Genomic DNA, 21,333 nt, shown 5'->3' on the forward strand with positions numbered 1-21,333 from the left:
TAAGTATGCATACATGCATGTATATTATATGTTATTTTATATATTATATGTACATATAATTACTTTTCAATAAAGGGGTGAGAGCTAATAAGCTATGTTTCTTTTCACTTCTTTTCAAATGGCTTTTTTTCTCTCTCTTTGTGTTTATTCTGCTCCTTCAATTTCATCTGCAAATGGTTTTATGCAATACTTTTTTGTCTGAAAACAAACAGGAGGCTTTGTATTATTTGTAATATTTGACTTTACGCAATAAAAACAAAACAAACTATCTGTACTATTGAATGGACTGAATGTTTCCTTCCCATTAATGTAGTCACGCTAAGGTCACACCTTGCTGTTACTTACTAGCCGCCATCTCTAATCGTATTCCCATACCACTTTTTTATTTTTATCTTGACTGACTTAAAAAAGGCACCACACCCCTTTTTATTGTGTTAGTGGGTGGGTCGATGCTATTTTACCCTTCATTTGATGGGCTCAACAGTGTTCTGACTCATTTGTGCTGTGGAGCAGTTAACAGTAAACTGGATAAACCGGTCAGACGGGGGTGGATCGTGTCAACTTCATTCACTCACCACAAGAACAAAACAAGCATGGGAGAGGCTGTGAAACTTAATGCCGGTTTTATGCGACACCCTGGCCGATCTCAAGTAATCCCTAAGCGTTGACAATGACCTCAGTACCTTTGAAAAAATAATGACAAGTGATGTTTGTCCACAGGTTTTTACATCAACAGTGCTATACTGCAGGTTGCTCGATTGCAATGCTGATGTTCACTATGCAATCGACTTTGACAGCATTGTTGGCTGTCTCATTCAAGTGGAAATGCTATTCAGTAAGCATGCAAATACACATTCATCTTAGTCGTTCTCAAAATTCCATGATATGGCAAGGTCATCATCCAAGCATTCTTAGTCTGTTTTTTTCCTCAATCAGAAATGTTTAAAACTCCAGAAAAATTTAGGTGGATATACATCAGGTAGTACGGCTGCATCTGCGAGTTGGTTGTCACTATGTGTATATTGCACAAATTAATTTCTCTTGAATTGTTTTGTCTTGTTTTTCTGCAATGGCCGTGCCTGGTAATCTACTAGCGGGGGAACTGGACCACACAAGCAAGGAACGTGTGTTGTTTTTTAGGGAAAAAGAATGATAATTCGAAAATGATTTAGTGTCAATGTATTTGTGAGATGGGAAAAACTGAAGATTTAAATAAACATTTTGGACTACTGACCCCCATATCACAAAGCTATGCAAATGTATTTTAAATGTATAAATCAGGGGGCAGTAATAAACCACCACTTAATAGTACTGATGACTCAGGAACCTTCCTGCTTATGTATTTTATTTTGACGTTCTTACAAATGCCACGTAGTTAAACAGCCTGAGAAACAAGGCGTGGTCACACCTGAGTCAACATTGTTGTGTAGCAACACATCACAGACATTAAGCGAAGAGTACCAAACAGCACGGGTCACTGAGAAGACACTGAAAATGACTGGCATTGTGCAAAAGCTTCAGCACAACCGAGACAAATTGCAAGGCATCGGAACTCACGATAAGGCAGTGCCATACCTCAACCAGGACTATGAGGCTTTGAAGCGAAGCTGCCTGGAAAGAGGACGCCTATTTGAGGATGAAAGCTTTGAGCCACTTCCAGCATCCTTGGGCTTCAATGAACTTGGACCCGGATCCTATAAAGTTCGAGGCATCAAGTGGTTGAGACCCACGGTGGGTACAGCAGTGATGACGCAAATACTCATTTTTCTGAATTTCTAGGGCTTTACAGTTTGTATTTTAAAGGGAGGTACTATTGCATTTACAGGACTGTCTCAGAAAATTTGAATATTGTGATAAAGTTCTTTATTTTCTGTAATGCTATTAAAAAACCAAAAATTAAATTAATAAAAGGCTTGCAATATTTCAGCTGATTTGTAATGAATCCAGAATGTATGACATTTTTGTTTTTTTTAATTGCATTACAGAAAATAAAAAACTTTATCACAATATTCTAATTTTCTGAGACAGTCCTGTATATATAATTAAAGTTTTGATTTCTTGTCGTTTGTATCCTGTTTTGCGTGTTATATATCTTGGGGCGTTTCCACTTTTGTTTGTTAAACTGTCCCCTATGCATTCTCATTGCGTCCTCTGCAATTTGCATCTTGCCCAGGTGTTCCTCTGTCTTCCCTGTTTGCTTTGTTCCTTAGTTTCTTCCAGTCCTTGTTGTATCGTTGTGTTTGTTTGTTACTATGGATCTTTATTTATTTAAAGTGTCTTTTTATTTTGTTTCTGGCAGTAAATACTCTACCTTGCCTACCTGCTCTATTGCATCTTAAACCATGCTAACTCATTATGACATAATATGCTACCTAAATAAAACTATGCACTTCACAATGATACTGACAAAATCTGAAATCATGTGGCAGCGGTACGTGTGCCCAGATAACGTACATTTTCCTCTGTGTCTGAACTAAAAAAAAAAAAAAAGCACTGTTACATGTTTTCCTCATTAATGACGTTTTTTTTTCTTAGGAAATTGTTTCTAATCCCAAATTTATTCTGAGCGATGCCACCAGGACTGACATTTGTCAGGGAGCACTTGGTGAGACATGCATACACAACACCTAAAATTCTTTTAAAAATACTTTGCATACTTGTAAATTATGGCTTTTACTCCTCTGGTCTGTATAATGCTTTAAGATAGTAAACATGCAGTCTTTGTACAAAATGTGTTGAACTGGCTTGTCAAGGATCTCTCTGTCTACGCCCTGTCTGGACCAAACATAGGTAGGGCTCAGTGGTGAGCGCTTTAGGTAACAGACAAGACAAGACAAGACAGTTAGTGTGGTTTAACTATGACATAGTACATATATGAAGCATAATTTCCAACGGCTCTTGCTCGCTGGTAAAACAATCAAATTTGTGGTCAGGTGACTGCTGGCTCCTGGCGGCTATTGCGTCCTTGACACTCAACAAGCAGATTTTGTCCCGTGTTGTTCCGCATGACCAAAGTTTTGATGAGGACTATGCTGGAATCTTCCATTTTGAGGTATATTTATATATATAGATATATATACATTGAACACACACACACACACACACACACACACAAACACACACACACACACACACAATTTAAATAATGTGAAGCAAAGAGGAACAGTCCCGAGATGGTGTTAAGAGTGGGCGAGCCTGTTTGTCCACCTTAAGTGAGCTGAGCTAGACTGAATTTGCACGTTAGATAATTAGCTTCAGCACTTCCTCTTGCATTTTTAGTTCTGGCAGTTTGGTGACTGGGTGGACGTGGTGGTTGATGACCGCTTACCCACCAGAGATGGAGAACTGCTGTTTCTCCACTCTGAGGATGGATCTGAGTTTTGGAGTGCCCTGCTGGAGAAGGCCTACGCCAAGTATGACTGAAGCATCTGATCTGTGTCTGGGTTGCTTCTGAATTCTTCTACACCTTCTTCCGTTTGCTGCTACAGGTTAAATGGATGCTACGAGGCTCTCTCAGGAGGAAGCACCACCGAAGGGTTCGAGGACTTCACTGGAGGCATCGCTGAGAGGCATGACCTATCCAACCCCGATCCTCACCTCTTTAATATCTTAAGGAAGGCCCTGGAAAGAGGCTCCCTTCTGGGATGCTCCATTGATGTCAGTTTGAACTTCTTGCTGCACTCATAATTACATTGGTCACGATCTGTCGCCATAGTTACTGACACTTCTGTTCATCCCAGATCACCAATGCAGCCGACTCTGAAGCTATTACGCATCGCAAGCTGGTGAAGGGCCACGCCTACTCTGTGACAGCAGCTGAGCGGGTAAAGTCAGCCTCACAGCATTGCTTATACTCATGACAACAGAGACAACTAAAAGTTGATCAAATAGCAAACACACTAGATAAGTGGTTTCATTTCTGTATTAAATGTTAGGTGGAGTACAGAGGAGGCATGGAGGAGCTGATCAGAATCAGGAATCCATGGGGTCAGGTGGAGTGGAATGGAGCCTGGAGTGACAAGTGAGTAGTAAACAGTGCTAAATCAATGCACGGTAATTTATAAATAGCAGATAGCAACGTAAGATGGCCACCAGTGGCTTCACCTCTCACGATGGTAGTGTTCACTCATATACATGCCCCCCCCCTGCAAAATTTGAATAAAATCTATTTTTGTAGTTCTTCTGAGTGGAGATCTGTAAGCGATGATGACCGCCAGAGGCTGACTAACCGCCAGGAAGATGGGGAGTTCTGGTAATTGATCACTCTGACAGTCGCACACATGCACACATATACACACACACACATGAAAATGGTAAAGAGGCAAGACCTTATAGCTGATTACGGTCATGAGCCAAGTAAATCCAAGTAAAAAAAGAAGTGTAGATTTGAATGTTTATACTGTTTCTTTCACTAGAATAAATTATTTTTGTGCTCATCCTCTCACTGCTCTCCAATAGGATGTCATTTTCTGACTTCCTGAGAGAATATTCTCGTATAGAGATCTGCAACCTCACACCCGATGCCCTAACATCAGAGTACAGGAAGTGGGCGGAGATAGAGTTTGAAGAAACCTGGAGAGCTGGAGCTTCTGCTGGTGGCTGCAGAAACTATCCTGGTACTTGACGTAACTTATTTTTCCTGATTTGTTTTTTTGTTGATGATTCATAAAGTAAGAATTTATTTATTTTTTAATTGAATTGAATTGAATTTGTTGCTGCCAAAACGCTGTTGTTCTTCATTTGCTTAGAAACCTTCTGGACAAATCCTCAGTTTGTCATAAAACTTGACAAAGTGGATGATGACCCCTATGATGGAGAAGACGGCTGCACATTCATCGTAGGATTGATGCAGAAGAACAAACGTCGCAAGAGAAAAATGGGGGAGGATATGGAGACCATTGGCTTCCTCATGTATGAGGTGAACGACACTGGAAGTCAAAATAAAATACTGACGCTACATATCACCGACCCTCTTTTCTTATTGTGGATTTGTTTTTGTCTTTTTTTTCCCCAGCTGCCTGAGGAGGTGGGAGTGGAAAAAGCAGACATTTGTTTCTCTGGAACACGCTATGATTAAAATACTGCATTGATGTTACATTATTTTCCCACCACAATGTTTCGACATTCTCATGTGACTTTTGTATGTGTCATTTTCCAGTATTATGGCGCCACGCAAGTGCACCTGAAGAAAAATTTCTTCTTGCGTAACCGCTCAGCAGCACGCTCTGAGACCTTCATCAATCTCCGAGAAGTGTCCAGCCGTCACCATCTGCCCCCTGGGGAGTACCTCATCATTCCCTCCACATTTGAGCCCAACAAGAATGGAGACTTTTATATACGGGTATTCTCCGAGAAACCAGCGGATTTTCAGTATGTATTACCGGGTGTAATATTGAGCCGTGTGATTTAATTAAGATGTAAAGCAATTATCTTTGTCTGTTGTCAGTGAGATTGACGATCCCGTTGATTGCCATGTTAAACAGGTAAAATCATTTTGCTTGGTCAAAATGCAGCAGGGTGGAGTGGCAAATCATCCAGATTTTTTTTCTCTTCAATTTTTACTCTTTAGATTGACATCGATGAAGGCGATATTGATGACAGGTTCAAGAGACTGTTTGGACAGCTGGCCGGACATGTGAGTCATCAATACTTGAATGTTTTCTCTTCAAGTACTTGATTGAAAGACTTTTTTTTTTAATTCAAGTATAAATGTGTCATCATTTTAATTTGACTTTTAGGATGTGGAGATTTCTGCATTTGAGCTGCAGAGAATCCTCAACAAAGTGGTTAAAAACCGTAAGAGAAAATTTCTCAAGCTAATTCAATATGAGCAGTTACCTCCATCTGATCCACAAATAACTTGATCCTTGTTCCTTTTTCAGGAGGGGACATCAAAACTGATGGGTTCAGCTTGACCACGTGTCGCAACATGGTCAACCTGCTTGACGTATCCTTTGAGCCTTGATTCCAACACACTGCAAGAAGGCAGTTCAAATAAATATATCTGGATGTGGCTTGATTCGATCTCTTAGAAGTCAGTTACAGAAAAATATGACATCATAAGATAAACACGGTATAAACCACCCTCCAAAAAAAAAAAAAAAAAGATTGTTGATGTGTGTACAATTAGTTAACTTAACACCCAATTAGTTGTGAATTTGTCTGCATTAAATGAACTTTGCATTAACTTTAACAATCCCTTCAAAGAAAGATGGAAGCGGCAAACTAGGACTGGTGGAATTTAAGATTTTGTGGACCAAGATTGAAAAGTTTTTGGTAAACAACCCTTAAACCCGGTTTTCACTGGCTGCAGCATTATAAACGGCTATCATTAAAATTGCACTTTATTGAAAGACTAATGCTCAGTTTGGGCTGGTGTATAACTAACTACACTGCATCATCATTAGAAGCAATTAGAAATTCTGTGTGATGATTTTGTGTCCATTTCGACACAACTAACCACACACACTACTTGCAGTGTCAGTTAAAACAGAAAATTTGATTTCTTTGATCACGGCTTTAAATCTGTTTTGCCGACTAATGCTGTGGCTGGTGACTATTTTACGTATTTAGTTTGATTGGTGGTTGCAGATAATGAGCAGTTTGGTTCTCCCATTAGGACATTTACAGAGAAAAAGATGCAGACAATAGTGGCTGCATGAGCTCTTCTGAGATGCGGTTAGCAGTAGAAGACGCTGGTGAGTCCATTTCAAATAATGTCAGATGATGTTTTGATTAGAACTTGACATCGACTCACTTTAGGGACATGTGTAATCTGTGGGTGAAATTTTTTCGTTATTTGAAATTTGGTTTGCAGGTTTCTCACTCAACAACCAGTTGCATCAGATCGTCGTTGCTCGCTACAGGGAACCAGACTACTCCGTAGACTTTGACAACTTTGTGTGCTGCCTTATCCGCTTGGAGTCACTTTTCCGTGAGTTTGTCTACCTAACATTGACATGAAGGTGTTTCAAAAGTTTTAATTTGTACCGTATGAACAAATTTCAAAAAATAATTGCAACCTTTCTTCCCAACAGATGCATTCCAGTCCATAGACAATGGTTCTGGTGTTATAGAGTTGACTTACTTGCAGGTATGAGGTGGAGCGAAAATATGAAGTTATACTTGACAATAACATTTCTTTGCTGTTTGTTTTTCTTCCCAGTGGCTGGAATTGTCCATGTTATAGAGGAGCTGCTTATACTCTTTAAAAGAAGAAGAAAAGAACAATCATCACTTAAATGGGGAGTTTGCAGTTTAAAAAAACACATGCAAAATTTAGATGTAGCCTTACTTTACTATTAAAGCCTCACAAGAGTACATGTTCGCAGTTATTGTGAATTGTGACCGACAGAGGTTAGGTTTAGCCTTCAGGGATTTTCCCATCATTGATGTGCAAATGGAGTCCATTTGTCGAATATTATCATTTCACTGCTTCTTGATTTCATTGTTCATGGTTGTCACAACATGGAGCCAAATGATTGACTTGTTGTTGGTCAAACTTCCTGTGTGTCATTGGTTGTTCTTTGTCAGGTGCGGTGGTTTCTGAAATAAGCTACAAAATGGGGAGGAATGTTTTATTTTTCAGATCATGTTACTAAATAATTAATTACTCCCAGCTTTATACTGACCGTTAACAAATATGACAAATTAAAGTATGAACAAGATTTCTTTTAATGCAAACTCCTCCCTTAAATGAATATTTGCTCTGTTTTGAATGCATTTTTCTTTGGATATGGTGTGCTACTTAATCTGTCAGTTAAGGGAATGATTGTTCTACAAAACAATCCATCATAAATTCTGTTTATTCAATAAAGATTTTTTGGGAGCTTCACGTTTAAGACTCAGTTAACCATTGCAATGACAACTCAACAAACTTTGTTTTTTCTCTACATGGGGATAAATGGGGCTTGATTCATACATAGAGTAAATAGTTTCTAAATACTTTAATATGCATTGATACCCACTTCCTGCATTTCACAGTTTTGTCAATAAAATTCATACATTATTTGTTGAATAATAAGTAATTTTTGTGTGTGCAAATATTGTTCACACCTTAGTTGATTTGAAAATATTTACAATAGTCGTGTTGTTGCAGCAGTCAGAACAATAATCCAAATTATTATAGTTACACTGTAGTTTATTCATTCATACAAATTCAACACAAGTTGGTGGCCTGCTTTGGAGCGAATCAGGCACAAAGCACTTGTACTGTCATTGAAGTGTTACCATCAGTCAAGCACATTAGAAAAAAAACATACAAAGTAATTGCACAGGTTAATGTACGTTTAACGTACACCCGGTTTCCCTTTTAACACTGAACCATGGGGAAATATTTGGATTAAAAGGCAGAGGGATACACATCTGACATAGTCAGAATTGTTGATGGAATGCGAGTTTTAAGTCAAGATTGCAGCATGTTTTCCTCCTATCCTTTAAAATGCTTATAATCAAACATTTGATTACTGGCATCTCATAAAAAAAATAAAAAAAGAAACCCCACTACAGTACAAAAAAGAAATAATTTTGGAATGCATAACTACGGTAATCATAAGGCATATTTGGCTTGATGTCCACACAGTGAGCTTCATCTCAGACGGATGTTCCCTCCTTTAATTCCACATACTCTCCCTTGACAAGAGAACGCAAAAGTGAGTCAAACCAAGAAGAGTGTCATTGCATGTACTGTAAAAATGTGTGAAGCTTTGCGTTGGCTCACCTTGGTATCTAGGTGCTCCTGTAGTGTAACAACCGTCTCTCGTTCTTTACTCAGCTGCTCCTGTGTTGCTTTGAGAAGGTGCTGGAGCTTGGTGGCTGCCTGCCCCAGGTCTTTGGACAACTTCTTCTCCTTCTCCAGACGTTCCTGAAGCAACACCAAAGGAAAACTTACTGCAAAAGTAAAATTTCAAATGCCCCAAAGGTCAAACTCTTAGCTGGGGGGGTGACCATACCTTGAGCTGAGCAACATCTTCCGAGTCACCTTGCTGTGACTCTGCTGAATCTCTCAGAAGATCCAGTTGAGCTTGAAGCTCTGTGATGGTTTCCTGGGCCTACAAGGAGTGCCAAAACACAGAGGTCATCAAAATGAACTGTCTGCAATAAGTAACAGTCATTTTTTATCTTATTTAATAATAATAATAATAAAAAAATTATTCCCCAAAACTGTCTTTTCGCCCCCTGAAATAGCAGGAGCTCTGCAGCATTTTATTGTGAGACATAAACTGACACTGGTTTCTACCTGCTGAAACTCTTCAGACAACTTCTGTCTCGCAGCCGTCTCCCCTTGCAGCTTCTCACTTGTCTGATTGAACTCGGACAATACCTGGTGACACACAAACACTGTTAATATAGGTGTGTGCGTTTCAGCAACCACTCTTGTGTCAAACTAGCACCACACATCCGCATACAGAAGCTACTCCACCTGCAAGTTGTCTTTCGGCAAAAGGCTGTAGTCAACAATGCTACCCAGTCATTTTCACATACAAGTGCAGAGGAAGCTTGCATGCCATATAAGAGGCGAGTGGTTAGTTGTGAGAGCACATTAAAATACACTAACACATGTTAGCATAAACACTAGTAATGTCAGAGCAGGACTGGACAGACCGCAAACAATACTTGTTTTATTGTGATCCGGGTGTGTATCCGCTTTGTGTGTGCGTGTAGTTCATTTTTTTTTTTTTTTTAAATATATTGTATAGTTTTTTTTTATTATTATTAGCATGGATCAAAAGTATTGTTGGCAGGAGTTATTGTCCTGTATGCTCTGGCAAGAAGTGCCTGGTGCCCCAAGGGTGCCTTGTGCCGGATGCACCCTGACCTGACTCGGATGAGCCACTGTGGGGCCGTTCTGTTCGGGCTGGCCGCTCAACGCGACTTGGCTCAGCTGCTCTTTGACCTGAAATGGGAAGTTGTGGCTAATCACACACAAAAAAACTAAGTTCACACAGAATAACAACTGTGACACCGCTTCTCTATCACATCAGTGACACTTCCGCAATTGCTTGTTTACAGGAGGCATTTTAAATCTTCACACTGGGCTTGAGAGTTTCTTTAAATTTGATCTGATACCAGCACCCTGGTAGATTCCTGTGCAGGTGCTTTACAGTGAGAAATTCTTTGGTCTGGTGTTACGTCACAAAATCGTTGCAGGAAAGGCGCTAAAAATAGTGTAGAAGCTAAATGAAGCAGGGACAAATGTGTGGTGTAAAATGTATTATATTTTGCTTTTATCCGAACCAAGGAAGTAAATTATTTCAAATGTGAACACGTCATGAATGAACAAATAGGATTCCAGCAGTGAAAGTGGGGTTGACCCCCATCAAACCTTAGCAAGTTCCTCCTTGTGTGCCTGGACCTCCTTGTGGGCCAAGTCCAGCTGCTTCTGACTGCCAGACAGCTGCAATCTTAGCTGAACACAGAATACATCGCGTGGATAAAATGTATAAAGAAGCTTTTTTTTTTTTTTTTTTTTTTGCAACTACCTGTTCCATCTCCTCAGCGATGCAATGATTATCTGACTGCTTCTCCAGCTGTGCTTCCAGAAGCATCATCTGCTCTTTCAGCTGCAAAACATAAAACAGTTTCAACATTATTTTGATTCTCAAAATGGAGGTCTGTGGTGGAAGGGAGGGGGGACTAACAAACCTGCTTTATACTTTGCTTGTCTGACTCCAATTTGTGTACTTCTTCTAAAGCCTGGTGACAAAAGAAATACTGTATGTCAGAGAAAAAGCACGGAGGGATTTAAGTGTCGCAGCTGCCTGAACGAAGATTTAAGCCAGGTAAATATTACTTACCGCTTTCAATTGCTCCTCGGAGCTCGACAATTTAGACCTCCACACCGACTCCTCCTCCTCCACACTCTTCTGCAGATGTTTCAGCATTCCTTCCTGCAGAAACAAAATGAGACAACAGTAAACCCGAACCCACCATTTAAAGACACACTCAGCCGACATGCTCATTCCACTTTTCAGGCATTTTCAAGTGTTTGTGTACTTCTATAGAAAACAATCATTCGTTTACCGTTTCAGCTAAAACTGTCCTGTACTGTTCACACTCTGCCTGCAGGGTCGTGTTGTTCTCCTCAGCCTCCTTCAGCTTTTCAAACAACTCCTAAAAGAAATTCACTTGTGACGTATGGAATCATGTTTAATCAGTATGTGAAACTGAAAAAAAAAATATATTGTTGCTTACAGGTGATTCCTGACTTGACTTGGATTGTTGGTTGTGCTGTTTAAGAACGTCCTGAGCTTTGATCGTAAAACCCTGCAACCAATTTGGCTGAAGTGCACAGAAAAAGCAGGCATCAGATGGCTTTTAAAGGAACGTTACAATCAGAATTAAAAACATATTAGGGACAGTTTCCAAACCTGTTGTGTTTCTAAAGATACAAGTGGGAAGAGTTTTTGGAGAGATTCTTTGGTTTCACTTTCAAAAGCTTTTAGCTGGATCATTGCAGCCTGAAAATGGACAAGACCATTTGAGTGATAGTGATAGGAATACGTGTTCTCAAAATTCGAAACATATTCACTTCATTTTGCGTTGACTCCTTCAGCTGCTCTTGTAGTGATGCGACAAGGGCCTCCTTCTCTGTCAGACTAAACACAACCATAAAAGATAAACTTAATTCTCTCACGCCCAAAGAATAGAATGCACTTTTGTCCGAAGCTGCTTTTACCTGCTCTTTATCTGTTCTGCAGAGACATCTGATTGCTGTAAGGCAGAAGGCGTGACATAAACAACAACAAAAAATCCTGTTATTCTGCAAGGAATGGAATTGAGGCATACTCACTGTAGTGTCCTTTACTTGTACCATCTCTTTAAGGTTTTTAAGTTCATCTTGAAGCGAGGCGATGAGGCCGGCATCCTCACTAAAGAGACGAGGATCAAGTCAAAACAATCAGAGCGTATATGTGACCAAAATAAACAGTGCCAAGTCACCCAGCTACATACCTCTTGAGTCTCTGTTCTAGCTCAGAAATTGTGTTCTCCTGTAAGAATTGCAGGTCGTAAATTGCCAGGCCATTCACAATGCGCAGATTTTATTTAACACAGTAGTTGTGTTAAGTGAATGTAAAACCCTCCCTCCTTTCATACAAAGCACTACATGATTATGTCTATTAGCTATGTTTCCATAATCCGAGACTGCACTCAGCTTCCCTTTCTCCTTCCTATATCCTTCTTACCTATTTATCCGAACTTGTTTGTCACTTGTAGTATTACTGACCTGCATTTCTTTTTCTTTCTCTCATTCTTCCCTGCGGCTGTCGTGCCCTACTTCTGGAGCTGCAACTGGCAGCGGCGCCGCCATTGCCCCTTCATATTTATCTACTGGCTGGGGAAGGAGGTGCTGGAGTATCGAGGCTGACTGTTGGCTCACAGAGCCTGGGTTCTGTTTGAGGTCTCTTCCTTAGAGGGTAGTTTTTCCTTGCCTCCATTCGCCAAGCTTTAAGACACCTAACTTTGATTGTGAACTTATGCTAGAAAACCAAAATGGATTTGACTTGTTTTTAAAACTCACCGCTGCCGCCTTCTTTATCTGAAATTGCTTCAGTTCCTCTTGAAGAGTGTTCAACTGGTTATCCCTCTCCTGCAGGCTACACAAAGCACATACAGTTTGATTCAGGCATATTTGGACAGTGTTTCAAAGTAGTAAAAATTATGTAGGATTGAATTACAGTGTTATTGTGTGTAACTACAAAAACAACAAAACTGGCATTCCTCAAACCAGTTCTGGAGCTCCCTAAATATATAAAAAAAATAAACATTTACCTGAGCTCACTAAATATTAAAAAATAAACATTTACCTGAGCTTTAATTGCTGCAGTTCTGCAGCATTTATCTGCTGCCGTAAAAAAATAAATAAAAATACACTGTTATACAGGATAGGCGGTCAATGATCGGAAAAGCCAAGCTGACAAAACAAAAAGTCACCTGCTCAGAAGCCTGTTGCTTATCACTCTTACTGGCCTCAAGCAAAGAGTTGATGGACGCCAACTGTTGCACAAGCTGTTGTTTCTCAACCTGTGTTCCCTCTAGCTGAGCAGTGAGAGCGTCCACCTGAGCGGCGCGTTCCTTGACCTGAGCTTCAAGATTTCCCATTCGCACCTGAAACTCTACAAAGAGGATCAGCATTGTCAGTACAGACCATTCAAAACAGCAATTATAATCTTTGATACACATATAACTAAAATAATAATTACAACAATAATATAATTACAACAATAATATAGATAATAATAATAAATCTTGACCTGAGAGTGCACTGGTGTCCTGCTGGGCCTTCTTCAAAGAGTCCTGCAGGGTATTTTTTGCAGTTTGTGTAGTTCTCAGCTCCTCACATACCTCCTCCAGTTTCCTTTGCAACCCTTGCTGGCTCTCTGCATGGTTGGCCTGACAGTGTCAAAAATAATTTGCACAGGTCAAACTCCAGGAAGAACAAAGTGTGTGATCCTTTCCGAAGTCAAAGTCCAACCACAAAAATACTTAAAACTTCATACATTTAAAAGAAATGGTCTAGAAAGATGGTTCGTGATTAGATCCACATATTTATATTGTTATTTATTAGTAAATCAATTAATGTGTGCAGTTAAGTCAGGTTTAGACCTTAAACTGGAGCAGGTTGAGTTAATGATTAAAGAAACTAGACAGCTGACTTCCAGAAAACTCTGAGTCAATTGCTATCCATAAACAGAAAAGAAACAGCATGCCAGAAGTGACAAATTAGATGACCAGAGTACTCAAGATACAAAAAGTATATGTACCAAAGTCATCGGGTGCTGCATTTTAATGTTGTTTTTTTTTTTTTTTTAAATCAAAGTTGGAGAAGAGAGACACTTAAAACATATAAACTCTCGCATTTTTGTGTGCCTACGTACCAACTTAGTTTGTGATGTCAAAAAATTAACTTCTCAATTAGGTAAGACCTAAGTTTGCTGAAAATCAATGAACTTTATCTTACTAGATGTTGAAAAATAAATTAAATGGCCAATCTAACCTGCAGCAAAGACAGTTGCTTCTCTGTGGCAGAGACCTTGGCCTCCAACCCTCTCCTCACATGTTCGTCAGTATGCAGAATTTCAGTCTTCTCTCCAAGTTCCTTGGTTAGCTTTGCACATTCCTGACGCAGTTTGGCTAGCTCCGCATTTTGTCTGAGGACAGGATAAAGTCAGAGAAGAGCATTTTTGGACAACACGCATGCTTTTACAAAGCAGATGTGTTGACAATGTGCTGAATGTAAACATACTTGCTCTCAGCCTGACTGGTAGCTTGGTTGAGAGCATCACGGAGGATAGAGTTCTCCTGCTGGAGACGGGCCAGCTGGGCATTGGGACCTTTTTCTATCTGATCTTGCAGGCTGACAATCTAACAGAGTTTCACATTTTTGTTTTAAATGAGTCATATTAGAAACCGTATTGTGTGCAACTGGCTGATAAAGCAAAACTGCTTAGCAGAAAAACATTATGTGAATCACAGGCTAAAACCAATCCTGACTATTAAAATACCTTGGCAGTGAGCTTCTGGGATTGTGCTACATGGTCCTGGTAGCTGGCCTGCATGCGAGCTTGCAAAGCAATCATTTCCTGCTCCCTCTTGCTTAGCTGAGAGCTCAGTCTGGTCTCAACACTAGCCACCTTGGACTTCTCAGCAGCCAGCTCCTAATCAGAGATGAGCATAGGGTCATTCAGTATTCTTCCAATTTTACGATAATTGCCATCTGGGTTAATATTTTGTGATGACTGAATTGAAGCTAATAATGTTCAAATATCATGTAGATTAATTATATTGCATATTCAATGACAGCACAGCCTCAACAATTAAGAATTTGCATGGAAAATTCACGAGTGGAATTCAAGTCATTCAAAAGGACATTTGAACGCCATCCTAACATATTGCTAAATTTATGATTTGCATTTTGGCAGCTGGATTCAGGGACTACAGCTGGATTTTGATTTGAGAATGAGATGTTCTAACCTTAGTCAGCTCTCTCAGACGGTTCTTAGCTGCAGAGGAGTCTTCTTGCTGAGCCCCCAGCTGTTTCGCCTTCTCCTCCAATTGTTTCTTTAGCATGGCCACTGGGTCTCCTTTCTGAGTGGCCTGTAAATGCACAGCAAGCACATTAACACTCGCATCCCTAGCGAGTACACAAGGTCTCATTCCATACTATGTGCCAGGTGTCCTGGATGATGCCGCCTTTCTCGGACAACATCTCGATGAGGCTGTGAGCTTCTCTCTCACTGAAGACCATGCTGCTGATGGTGGACACCAAAGTCTTGTAGGGTAGATACAGTGGAGTGTCAGCGGAATCCCCAACTTCCACTGTAGAGGGGAAACAGTACAGTTCAAACAAGTAATAGAGTGGCAGAAATTATTAACTGTTCACAGATGGCTGGTGAAAGGAGGCTCAAGGTGAAATGAGTGCATTGTGGCACCAGGGCAAAGAGAAGCCCAAGGAACCTGAGAATCACACCCGCCTCCCAACCTATTGTTCAGGGCACTGATAGTCTTTGTTGAGGCAAATCAGGACAGCCATGTTTAAACAAGCTTGTCATGCTCTCTGCTCTCCCAAGTGCCACTGCTGGCACTACTTTCCACAGCAAGAGCTGTAGGCTGCACAGACACAGCATTGCATTTGAAGAAAGCGAGTGTATGTCTCAGTTACAAGAAGAAAGCAGACTCACAATGACCAGTGTTTTTATGCTACTTTTTTTTGTATTTTCCAATCAAATGTATTGATTTTTTCCAAACACAGATGTTATGAAATTGTAAATCTTCAAAAAGTCATTCGAGACTTTTAGTTGACTGATATACACTATATTTGGTGACCTTTTGGGGGTTTCTTATCTCATACTCGACCCAACTAAACCAAATTGACAAAAATATAAACAAACAAACTTGCTCTAAAATCTAACACAATGTGATTTAAAAAATGTTAGGTTATGGCAGGTAGACAACAAACCGCATAAATGTCGAACTAATTTTTTCATTTTTAACTATAGTCAAATATACAATATAACTATTTTAAACAGGATGGGAAACAGAACGGGTGGTCTTCCTCGACTTACCACTCTCAGATTTTTTCTTGGAGGCCTTCTTCTTGGGCTCCTGGGGTTTTGGGGCACTAGACCCAACTGGAGGTACAGCCATGACGGGAACAGCTTTAATGACAGATTCAAGAAGTGGGGCAGACTTGGCGGGTACCGCTGAAGACTTGGTTGGAGCAGCAGCAGACTTGGATACAGCCGTGGTAGACTTTCCTGATTTGGTTGAGGCGGCTGATTTGTCTTTGGCCAGGGCGGACTTGTCTGTGGACGCGGTGGACTTGTCTTTGGCCCCGGCAGACTTGTCTTTTGCCCCAGCGGACTTGTCTTTAACCGGGGCGGACTTATCTGTGGACGGGGCGGACTTATCTTTGGCCGGGGCGGACTTGTCTTTAGCCGGGGCGGACTTGTCTTTGGCCGGGGCGGACTTCTCTTTGGCCGGGGCGGACTTGTCCTTGACCGGGGCGGACTTGTCCTCGGCAGACTTGCCCTTGGCTGGGTCGGACTTCTCTTTGGCCGGGGCAGATTTGTCTTTGGCCGGGGCAGATTTGTCTTTGGCCGGGGCAGATTTGTCTTTGGCCGGGGCAGATTTGTCTTTGGCCGGGGCAGATTTGTCTTTGGCCGGGGCAGATTTGTCTTTGACCGGGGCAGATTTGTCTTTGGCCGGAGCAGATTTGTCTTTGGCCGGGGCAGATTTGTCTTTGGCCGGGGCAGATTTGTCTTTGGCCGGGGCGGACTTATCAGTGGCCGGGGCGGACTTATCAGTGGCCGGGGCGGACTTATCTTTGGCCGGGGCGGACTTATCTTTGGCCGGGGCGGACTTATCTTTGGCCGGGGCGGACTTATCTTTGGCCGGGGCGGACTTATCTTTGGCCGGGGCGGGCTTGTCTTTGGCCGGGGCGGGCTTGTCTTTGGCCGGGGCGGGCTTGTCTTTGGCCGGGGCGGGCTTGTCTTTGGCCGGGGCGGGCTTGTCTTTGGCCGGGGCGGACTTATCTTTGGCCGGGGCGGACTTATCTTTGGCCGGAGCGGACTTATCTTTGGCCGGGGCGGACTTGGGTGAAGCTGGTGTGGACTTGCCTGAGGCGGGGGTGGACTTGGTAGAGGCGGGGGCAACGTTATCAGATTTGGTAGAAGGCAAACCCAATTTAGCCGAGGGCGGAGCAGACTTAGAAGTAGATTTGGTTGACGGTGAAGCAGGGGAAGCCTTGGAAGGTGCAGAAGTTGAGGGAACTACTTTGGTTGGAGCAGAGGCGGCTACAGTTTTGGCCTTGGCAGGTTCCGTGGCCTGGACTGAAGGAACTGATGAGGATTTGCCCGGTTGAGGCTGTGTGGAGGTTTCCTCAATCTTGGCCGACTTCTTCTTCTTTTTGTCTTTAGGCGAAGGTACGGGTGAGGACTCGGGCACAGGTGAGGATTCAGCAGGAGTTGGGGATTGTTTGACAGCTTTTTGCTTAGGCGGTAACGATTTAGAGGCAGGAGCAGTAGCCACAATTGATGAAGCAACAGGCTCGGGGACTTGACCAGCTTGACCTTTCTCAATGGTTTTCTTAGCTTCTGGGATCATTCCATTGGGCTTTTCTTCCTTTTTCTTTCCACGGTTCTTTTTGTCAGCTGTTTTGTCCTTTTTCTTTTTCTCGGTGCTACCTGACGGTGTCTTACCCAACTCCTTACGCTGTTTCGCCAGAGCCTCTTCATAAGAGGTCTCCTTCATCGAGAAGGTAGACACAAGAGCGATCCCAACTGCAGAGATCACCATGAATCCACCAAAAACCAATATACCAAGGGTCTGGGGGTCATAGATATCCATTGTTCAATGTTAGTTCACCTAAAAAGAGAGAAACGCATCTTTTAACATGGATTTGTGCAAACAAAATGAATGAAGGGGGATCCTGGGGTCCAAACATAAGAGATTGCAAGCGTATGCATAATACCACCAAGTGGCACAAGAAAGCACTTTTGTACTTACTGTTTTTTACATTTTACATTTATGGCCAATAGTTTCTTTGCGTACAAATTCAAGCCACATCGTGGTGCTAAGGACCCCCAGTCAAGTGGCTCCAAAGGTTATAAACTGACAAAAAAACTTCTGTCAAAGGACAAAATGAAGACTCTGAATTAACTATGTCTATCTTTACATGCCCTGTGATTGTCTGGAGACCAGTCCAAGATGTACATCGCCTAACGCAACAAAGCCAGCTGGGCTTTAGATCACCTGCAACCCGACTGAGTACAGGCATTACAGAATATGGATGGATGGATTGGTGGATGTTATATTTTAGTATTACATGGGGATCAAGCATGGTGACATGTTACTTAAAATAAGCAATGCAGTTTTATAACCATGACAGGTTAAACAGGGATTCTTTTTTATTTCCACTACTTCCTGAATCAGAACTGTATTGGGCTTGGCTTTTTGTTCCACTGTATCTTTATTTTCTCTTGAATCCCCCGAAATTTAAAATAGGCTATTGTTTAAAACAATGCAGAAAAAACTCAAATAAAATCAATATATTTGTTGTGAACATGCGGAATGACTGGAGTTTATAAAAGGTTTCCTGTGCCGACTCATTGCGAAGTTTTTCAAGATAGCCTTAACTGCCTCAAGATGTCACTGTTGTGCACTTTCAAAAACTCTAGCCTCAGGCTAAAAATCATGAAGCAGGTAAATCCAACTCCCCAAATAAGTGTGCAAAGAAATTTATTTGAATTCAGTCTTTTTCATGAGCTTTAATTTTTGCAACACTGGAGATGAAATGTGCTTAACTTGTTATACTTGTTATAGTTACATATTTGTGACATTCAACTTTTAATCTTAAATGCATTACACATATGGAGTTTTTTTAACACGAGTGCGTTTCGTATTTGTATTATTTTCAGAAAACTAGACTAAACTGTAAGCTCGCAGAGAAAAGAGACTCTTTTCGTATCAGGGTCTAAAAATTGGCAGAGATATTATGTCACGTCACACATCAGGACATCTGCGCTCGCACTCTTCTGATGACTGTCCCCCTTTTCTTGCAGATTTGCACTCCTTTGAATAAAGACCCCAATGGTATAATCTCAAAGAAATTCTACTGTATAACGATTAAAAACATTTACAGTTTTATTTAACTATTATACAGCAAAAAATAGACCCCCCCCCCCCCCCCCCACACACACACAAATAAACTCTCACATAAATAAGTATTTTGATAGTTGATGTGCTGTATGAAGTGAAAAATATGCTCAATGGAAAATAAAGTTAAACAACACGCAGGTAAAACTCTACGGGTGTCGAGCAAAGTCAAGACGTGTACATTGCACAGCAGCCGAGTTTCACAAGGGCGCGCGTACGTGCGCAGGCACGCACTCATACACTCACACCTATGAAATCATACCTATATTGCATTTTAAAGCACAATTCCATCTATTTATAACTCTGAACAAACTTCCGTGTATTCAGTTGATGTTGGCGATTTCTTTACTGCCCCGGCTAATACTACAATACAAAGAGGCATTAAAAACCTATCTGTCAAACGGGCGTACTAGCAAATGTAATGCATAATTGTGAAATTACTCGTGCATATAATTATGCATTAAATCGCTCATTTTCACGGTATCACCTAAGCTAACAGTCGGAATCAATGAACTTGGCTAGCGACGTGAACTTTTTAGAATGACGTGTCAAGAGAACTGCAGCCAAAACGCTATAATATGTGCAGACGAAACGCAAATTACGCAAAATTAACTAACAGTGAAGTTTATGTGCAGAAGTAGGCAGATTTGGTTTTAGCAGGCGGTAGCTTGCCAAGCTAGTGCTCTCCTGTCTTTATGAATCTGAAAATTCCTATTCCCACTCTACTTACCTCGCTATTGATGAGATTGTGTCTGCTTGGGTCAAAGAAAAAATGAGGGACTGACGAGAGCTTTCAGTTGTAGACGTAACGATTGCGATCGGTCGTTCCTCTGTATTTGCAGCTGTTTAGCTTAGTTGCGTTTTCTCAGAAATCTTCTCCCTAACTACGCCGGGCAATCGCTGGACTACTGTGAAGTCGTGGCACTTCTAGCTGGCTAGACGTGCTGGCCCCGTGCCCCAGAAAGCTAGCGTTAATCCTGGGAAACTCTGATTGGCTGGAATGCATTCTCACAGGAAATGGGATGCCTGGGAGTTGTAGTTTTTACTTTACTTGCCGTGGGTTCTATATGTATTTTTTCCTGTCAAAGGACGGTTCTGTAATAAAAAAAAAATAAAAAAAATTATATTTGCACAATTTACAATTTAATTTTAATATTGTGTACCGTTGCTTACTGAAATAAGTGTATTTACATTTCACACTGTGGTTTGTTTTTGTTTTTTTAGTTAAAGAAAATAATTATCAACTCTCAAACACAGAATGCAATGTCCTCTTTGGTAAACTGTCTTCATGAAGCAGAGAAACTGAATTTATGGCACATCAGCACATATTCATCAACTATCACAGAAATTGAGTAGGAGTGGACCGCCAAATCCACAGGCCACGAATCAACCTGAGGGATGTGTTGCATTACATGAGGCAAGAGATGGTCATACCTGATAGACGAGCTTTTTTGACCACTCCAATACTTTAAAACTGCATTTTAGAGAAACAAATCCTTGTGGATAGCCTCGGGCACACTTGTGCAATAATTATGCTGTCTAATCTGCATCTTGATATGCCACGACGGTAAAATTACATCAGCGAAGTAGAATTGCTCACTAACGGATTGAGACGGACTTGGGAAGCGTACCTAATAACCTTTCTTAGATTTTTTAGCTCAAATGGGAGCATGAAAGTGTTGAAATATTTGTAAATAATTAAGACAACAATTCCTCCTTCAAATACTTGTTTTTGCACTGGTCATGTTACTCAGGAATTTCTCATGTTGGTTGGCCTTAAATCAATCTAGTATTAAATATGAAGTTATAATCTAGGTATACAAATATTATGCAATGAAAGCATTTGCCTTGTTATCATAAGAATCATTCAAAAAGTGGGCGGCTTTGTTAGTTGTGTTTGACAGCAAATACCAGGCTGGCCAGGGCACACTGACATTTGAAAAGGTCAAATATTGATTTTAGACATCAACGTATTATTTTTGGCAAGACATAGGTTGTACTTTAGAGACAATGTTGCATACTGTGCACCTCGAGGGTTGGTAAACTATCACTCAAATCTCCATTGAAGTCCACCTGTCTGTCAAAGTTTTTCTATCCATACTAAAACTATTCTTTTTGCAATTACTATTTTCACAGCGGTTTTGCTATAAATGTCTGCACAATTGATCACAAATACAC

At 41.0% G+C, this 21,333-nt stretch overlaps 2 protein-coding genes across 4 annotated transcripts; one reads left to right on the top strand and one right to left on the bottom strand.

Moving 5' to 3' along the window:
* Window positions 1-1,420: 1,420 nt before the first annotated feature.
* On the top strand, window positions 1,421-7,834 carry LOC119134689 (calpain-2 catalytic subunit-like). The gene is made up of 21 exons (XM_037271691.1): window positions 1,421-1,731; window positions 2,536-2,605; window positions 2,934-3,052; window positions 3,280-3,413; window positions 3,489-3,657; window positions 3,741-3,824; window positions 3,936-4,021; window positions 4,178-4,252; window positions 4,459-4,616; window positions 4,749-4,918; window positions 5,015-5,026; window positions 5,159-5,370; window positions 5,447-5,483; window positions 5,570-5,635; window positions 5,739-5,796; window positions 5,883-5,947; window positions 6,208-6,276; window positions 6,620-6,698; window positions 6,818-6,934; window positions 7,038-7,093; window positions 7,166-7,834. The coding sequence occupies exons 1-21, from the start codon at window positions 1,495-1,497 to the stop codon at window positions 7,187-7,189; spliced, it is 2,097 nt and encodes a 698-aa protein (XP_037127586.1). The 5' UTR covers window positions 1,421-1,494; the 3' UTR covers window positions 7,190-7,834.
* A 288-nt stretch (window positions 7,835-8,122) lies between these two features.
* On the bottom strand, window positions 8,123-20,121 carry rrbp1a (ribosome binding protein 1a). Of its 3 annotated transcripts, none has more exons than XM_037271582.1 (27): window positions 19,886-20,120; window positions 16,065-17,865; window positions 15,164-15,318; window positions 14,974-15,096; window positions 14,505-14,657; window positions 14,246-14,364; window positions 13,997-14,150; window positions 13,254-13,392; window positions 12,934-13,115; window positions 12,807-12,841; window positions 12,521-12,596; window positions 11,953-11,990; window positions 11,792-11,870; window positions 11,678-11,712; window positions 11,531-11,597; window positions 11,370-11,459; window positions 11,194-11,280; window positions 11,023-11,112; window positions 10,797-10,889; window positions 10,645-10,695; window positions 10,482-10,562; window positions 10,325-10,408; window positions 9,818-9,895; window positions 9,239-9,322; window positions 8,952-9,050; window positions 8,720-8,863; window positions 8,123-8,631 (listed from the first exon to the last, which is right to left on the bottom strand). In XM_037271582.1, exons 2-27 carry the CDS (start codon window positions 17,845-17,847, stop codon window positions 8,593-8,595), a joined length of 4,158 nt encoding a protein of 1,385 aa, XP_037127477.1. In that variant the 5' UTR covers window positions 17,848-17,865; window positions 19,886-20,120; the 3' UTR covers window positions 8,123-8,592. The 3 variants fall into 3 exon arrangements, with proteins under 3 accessions (XP_037127477.1, XP_037127476.1, XP_037127478.1); XM_037271581.1 differs by having other exon boundaries at window positions 12,807-12,844; XM_037271583.1 differs by lacking the exon at window positions 9,818-9,895 and having other exon boundaries at window positions 12,807-12,844; window positions 19,886-20,121.
* Between the last annotated feature and the right edge of the window lie 1,212 nt (window positions 20,122-21,333).

The sequence above is a fragment of the Syngnathus acus genome, chromosome 15, assembly GCF_901709675.1.
Source record: "Syngnathus acus chromosome 15, fSynAcu1.2, whole genome shotgun sequence".
Lineage (NCBI taxonomy): Eukaryota > Metazoa > Chordata > Actinopteri > Syngnathiformes > Syngnathidae > Syngnathus > Syngnathus acus.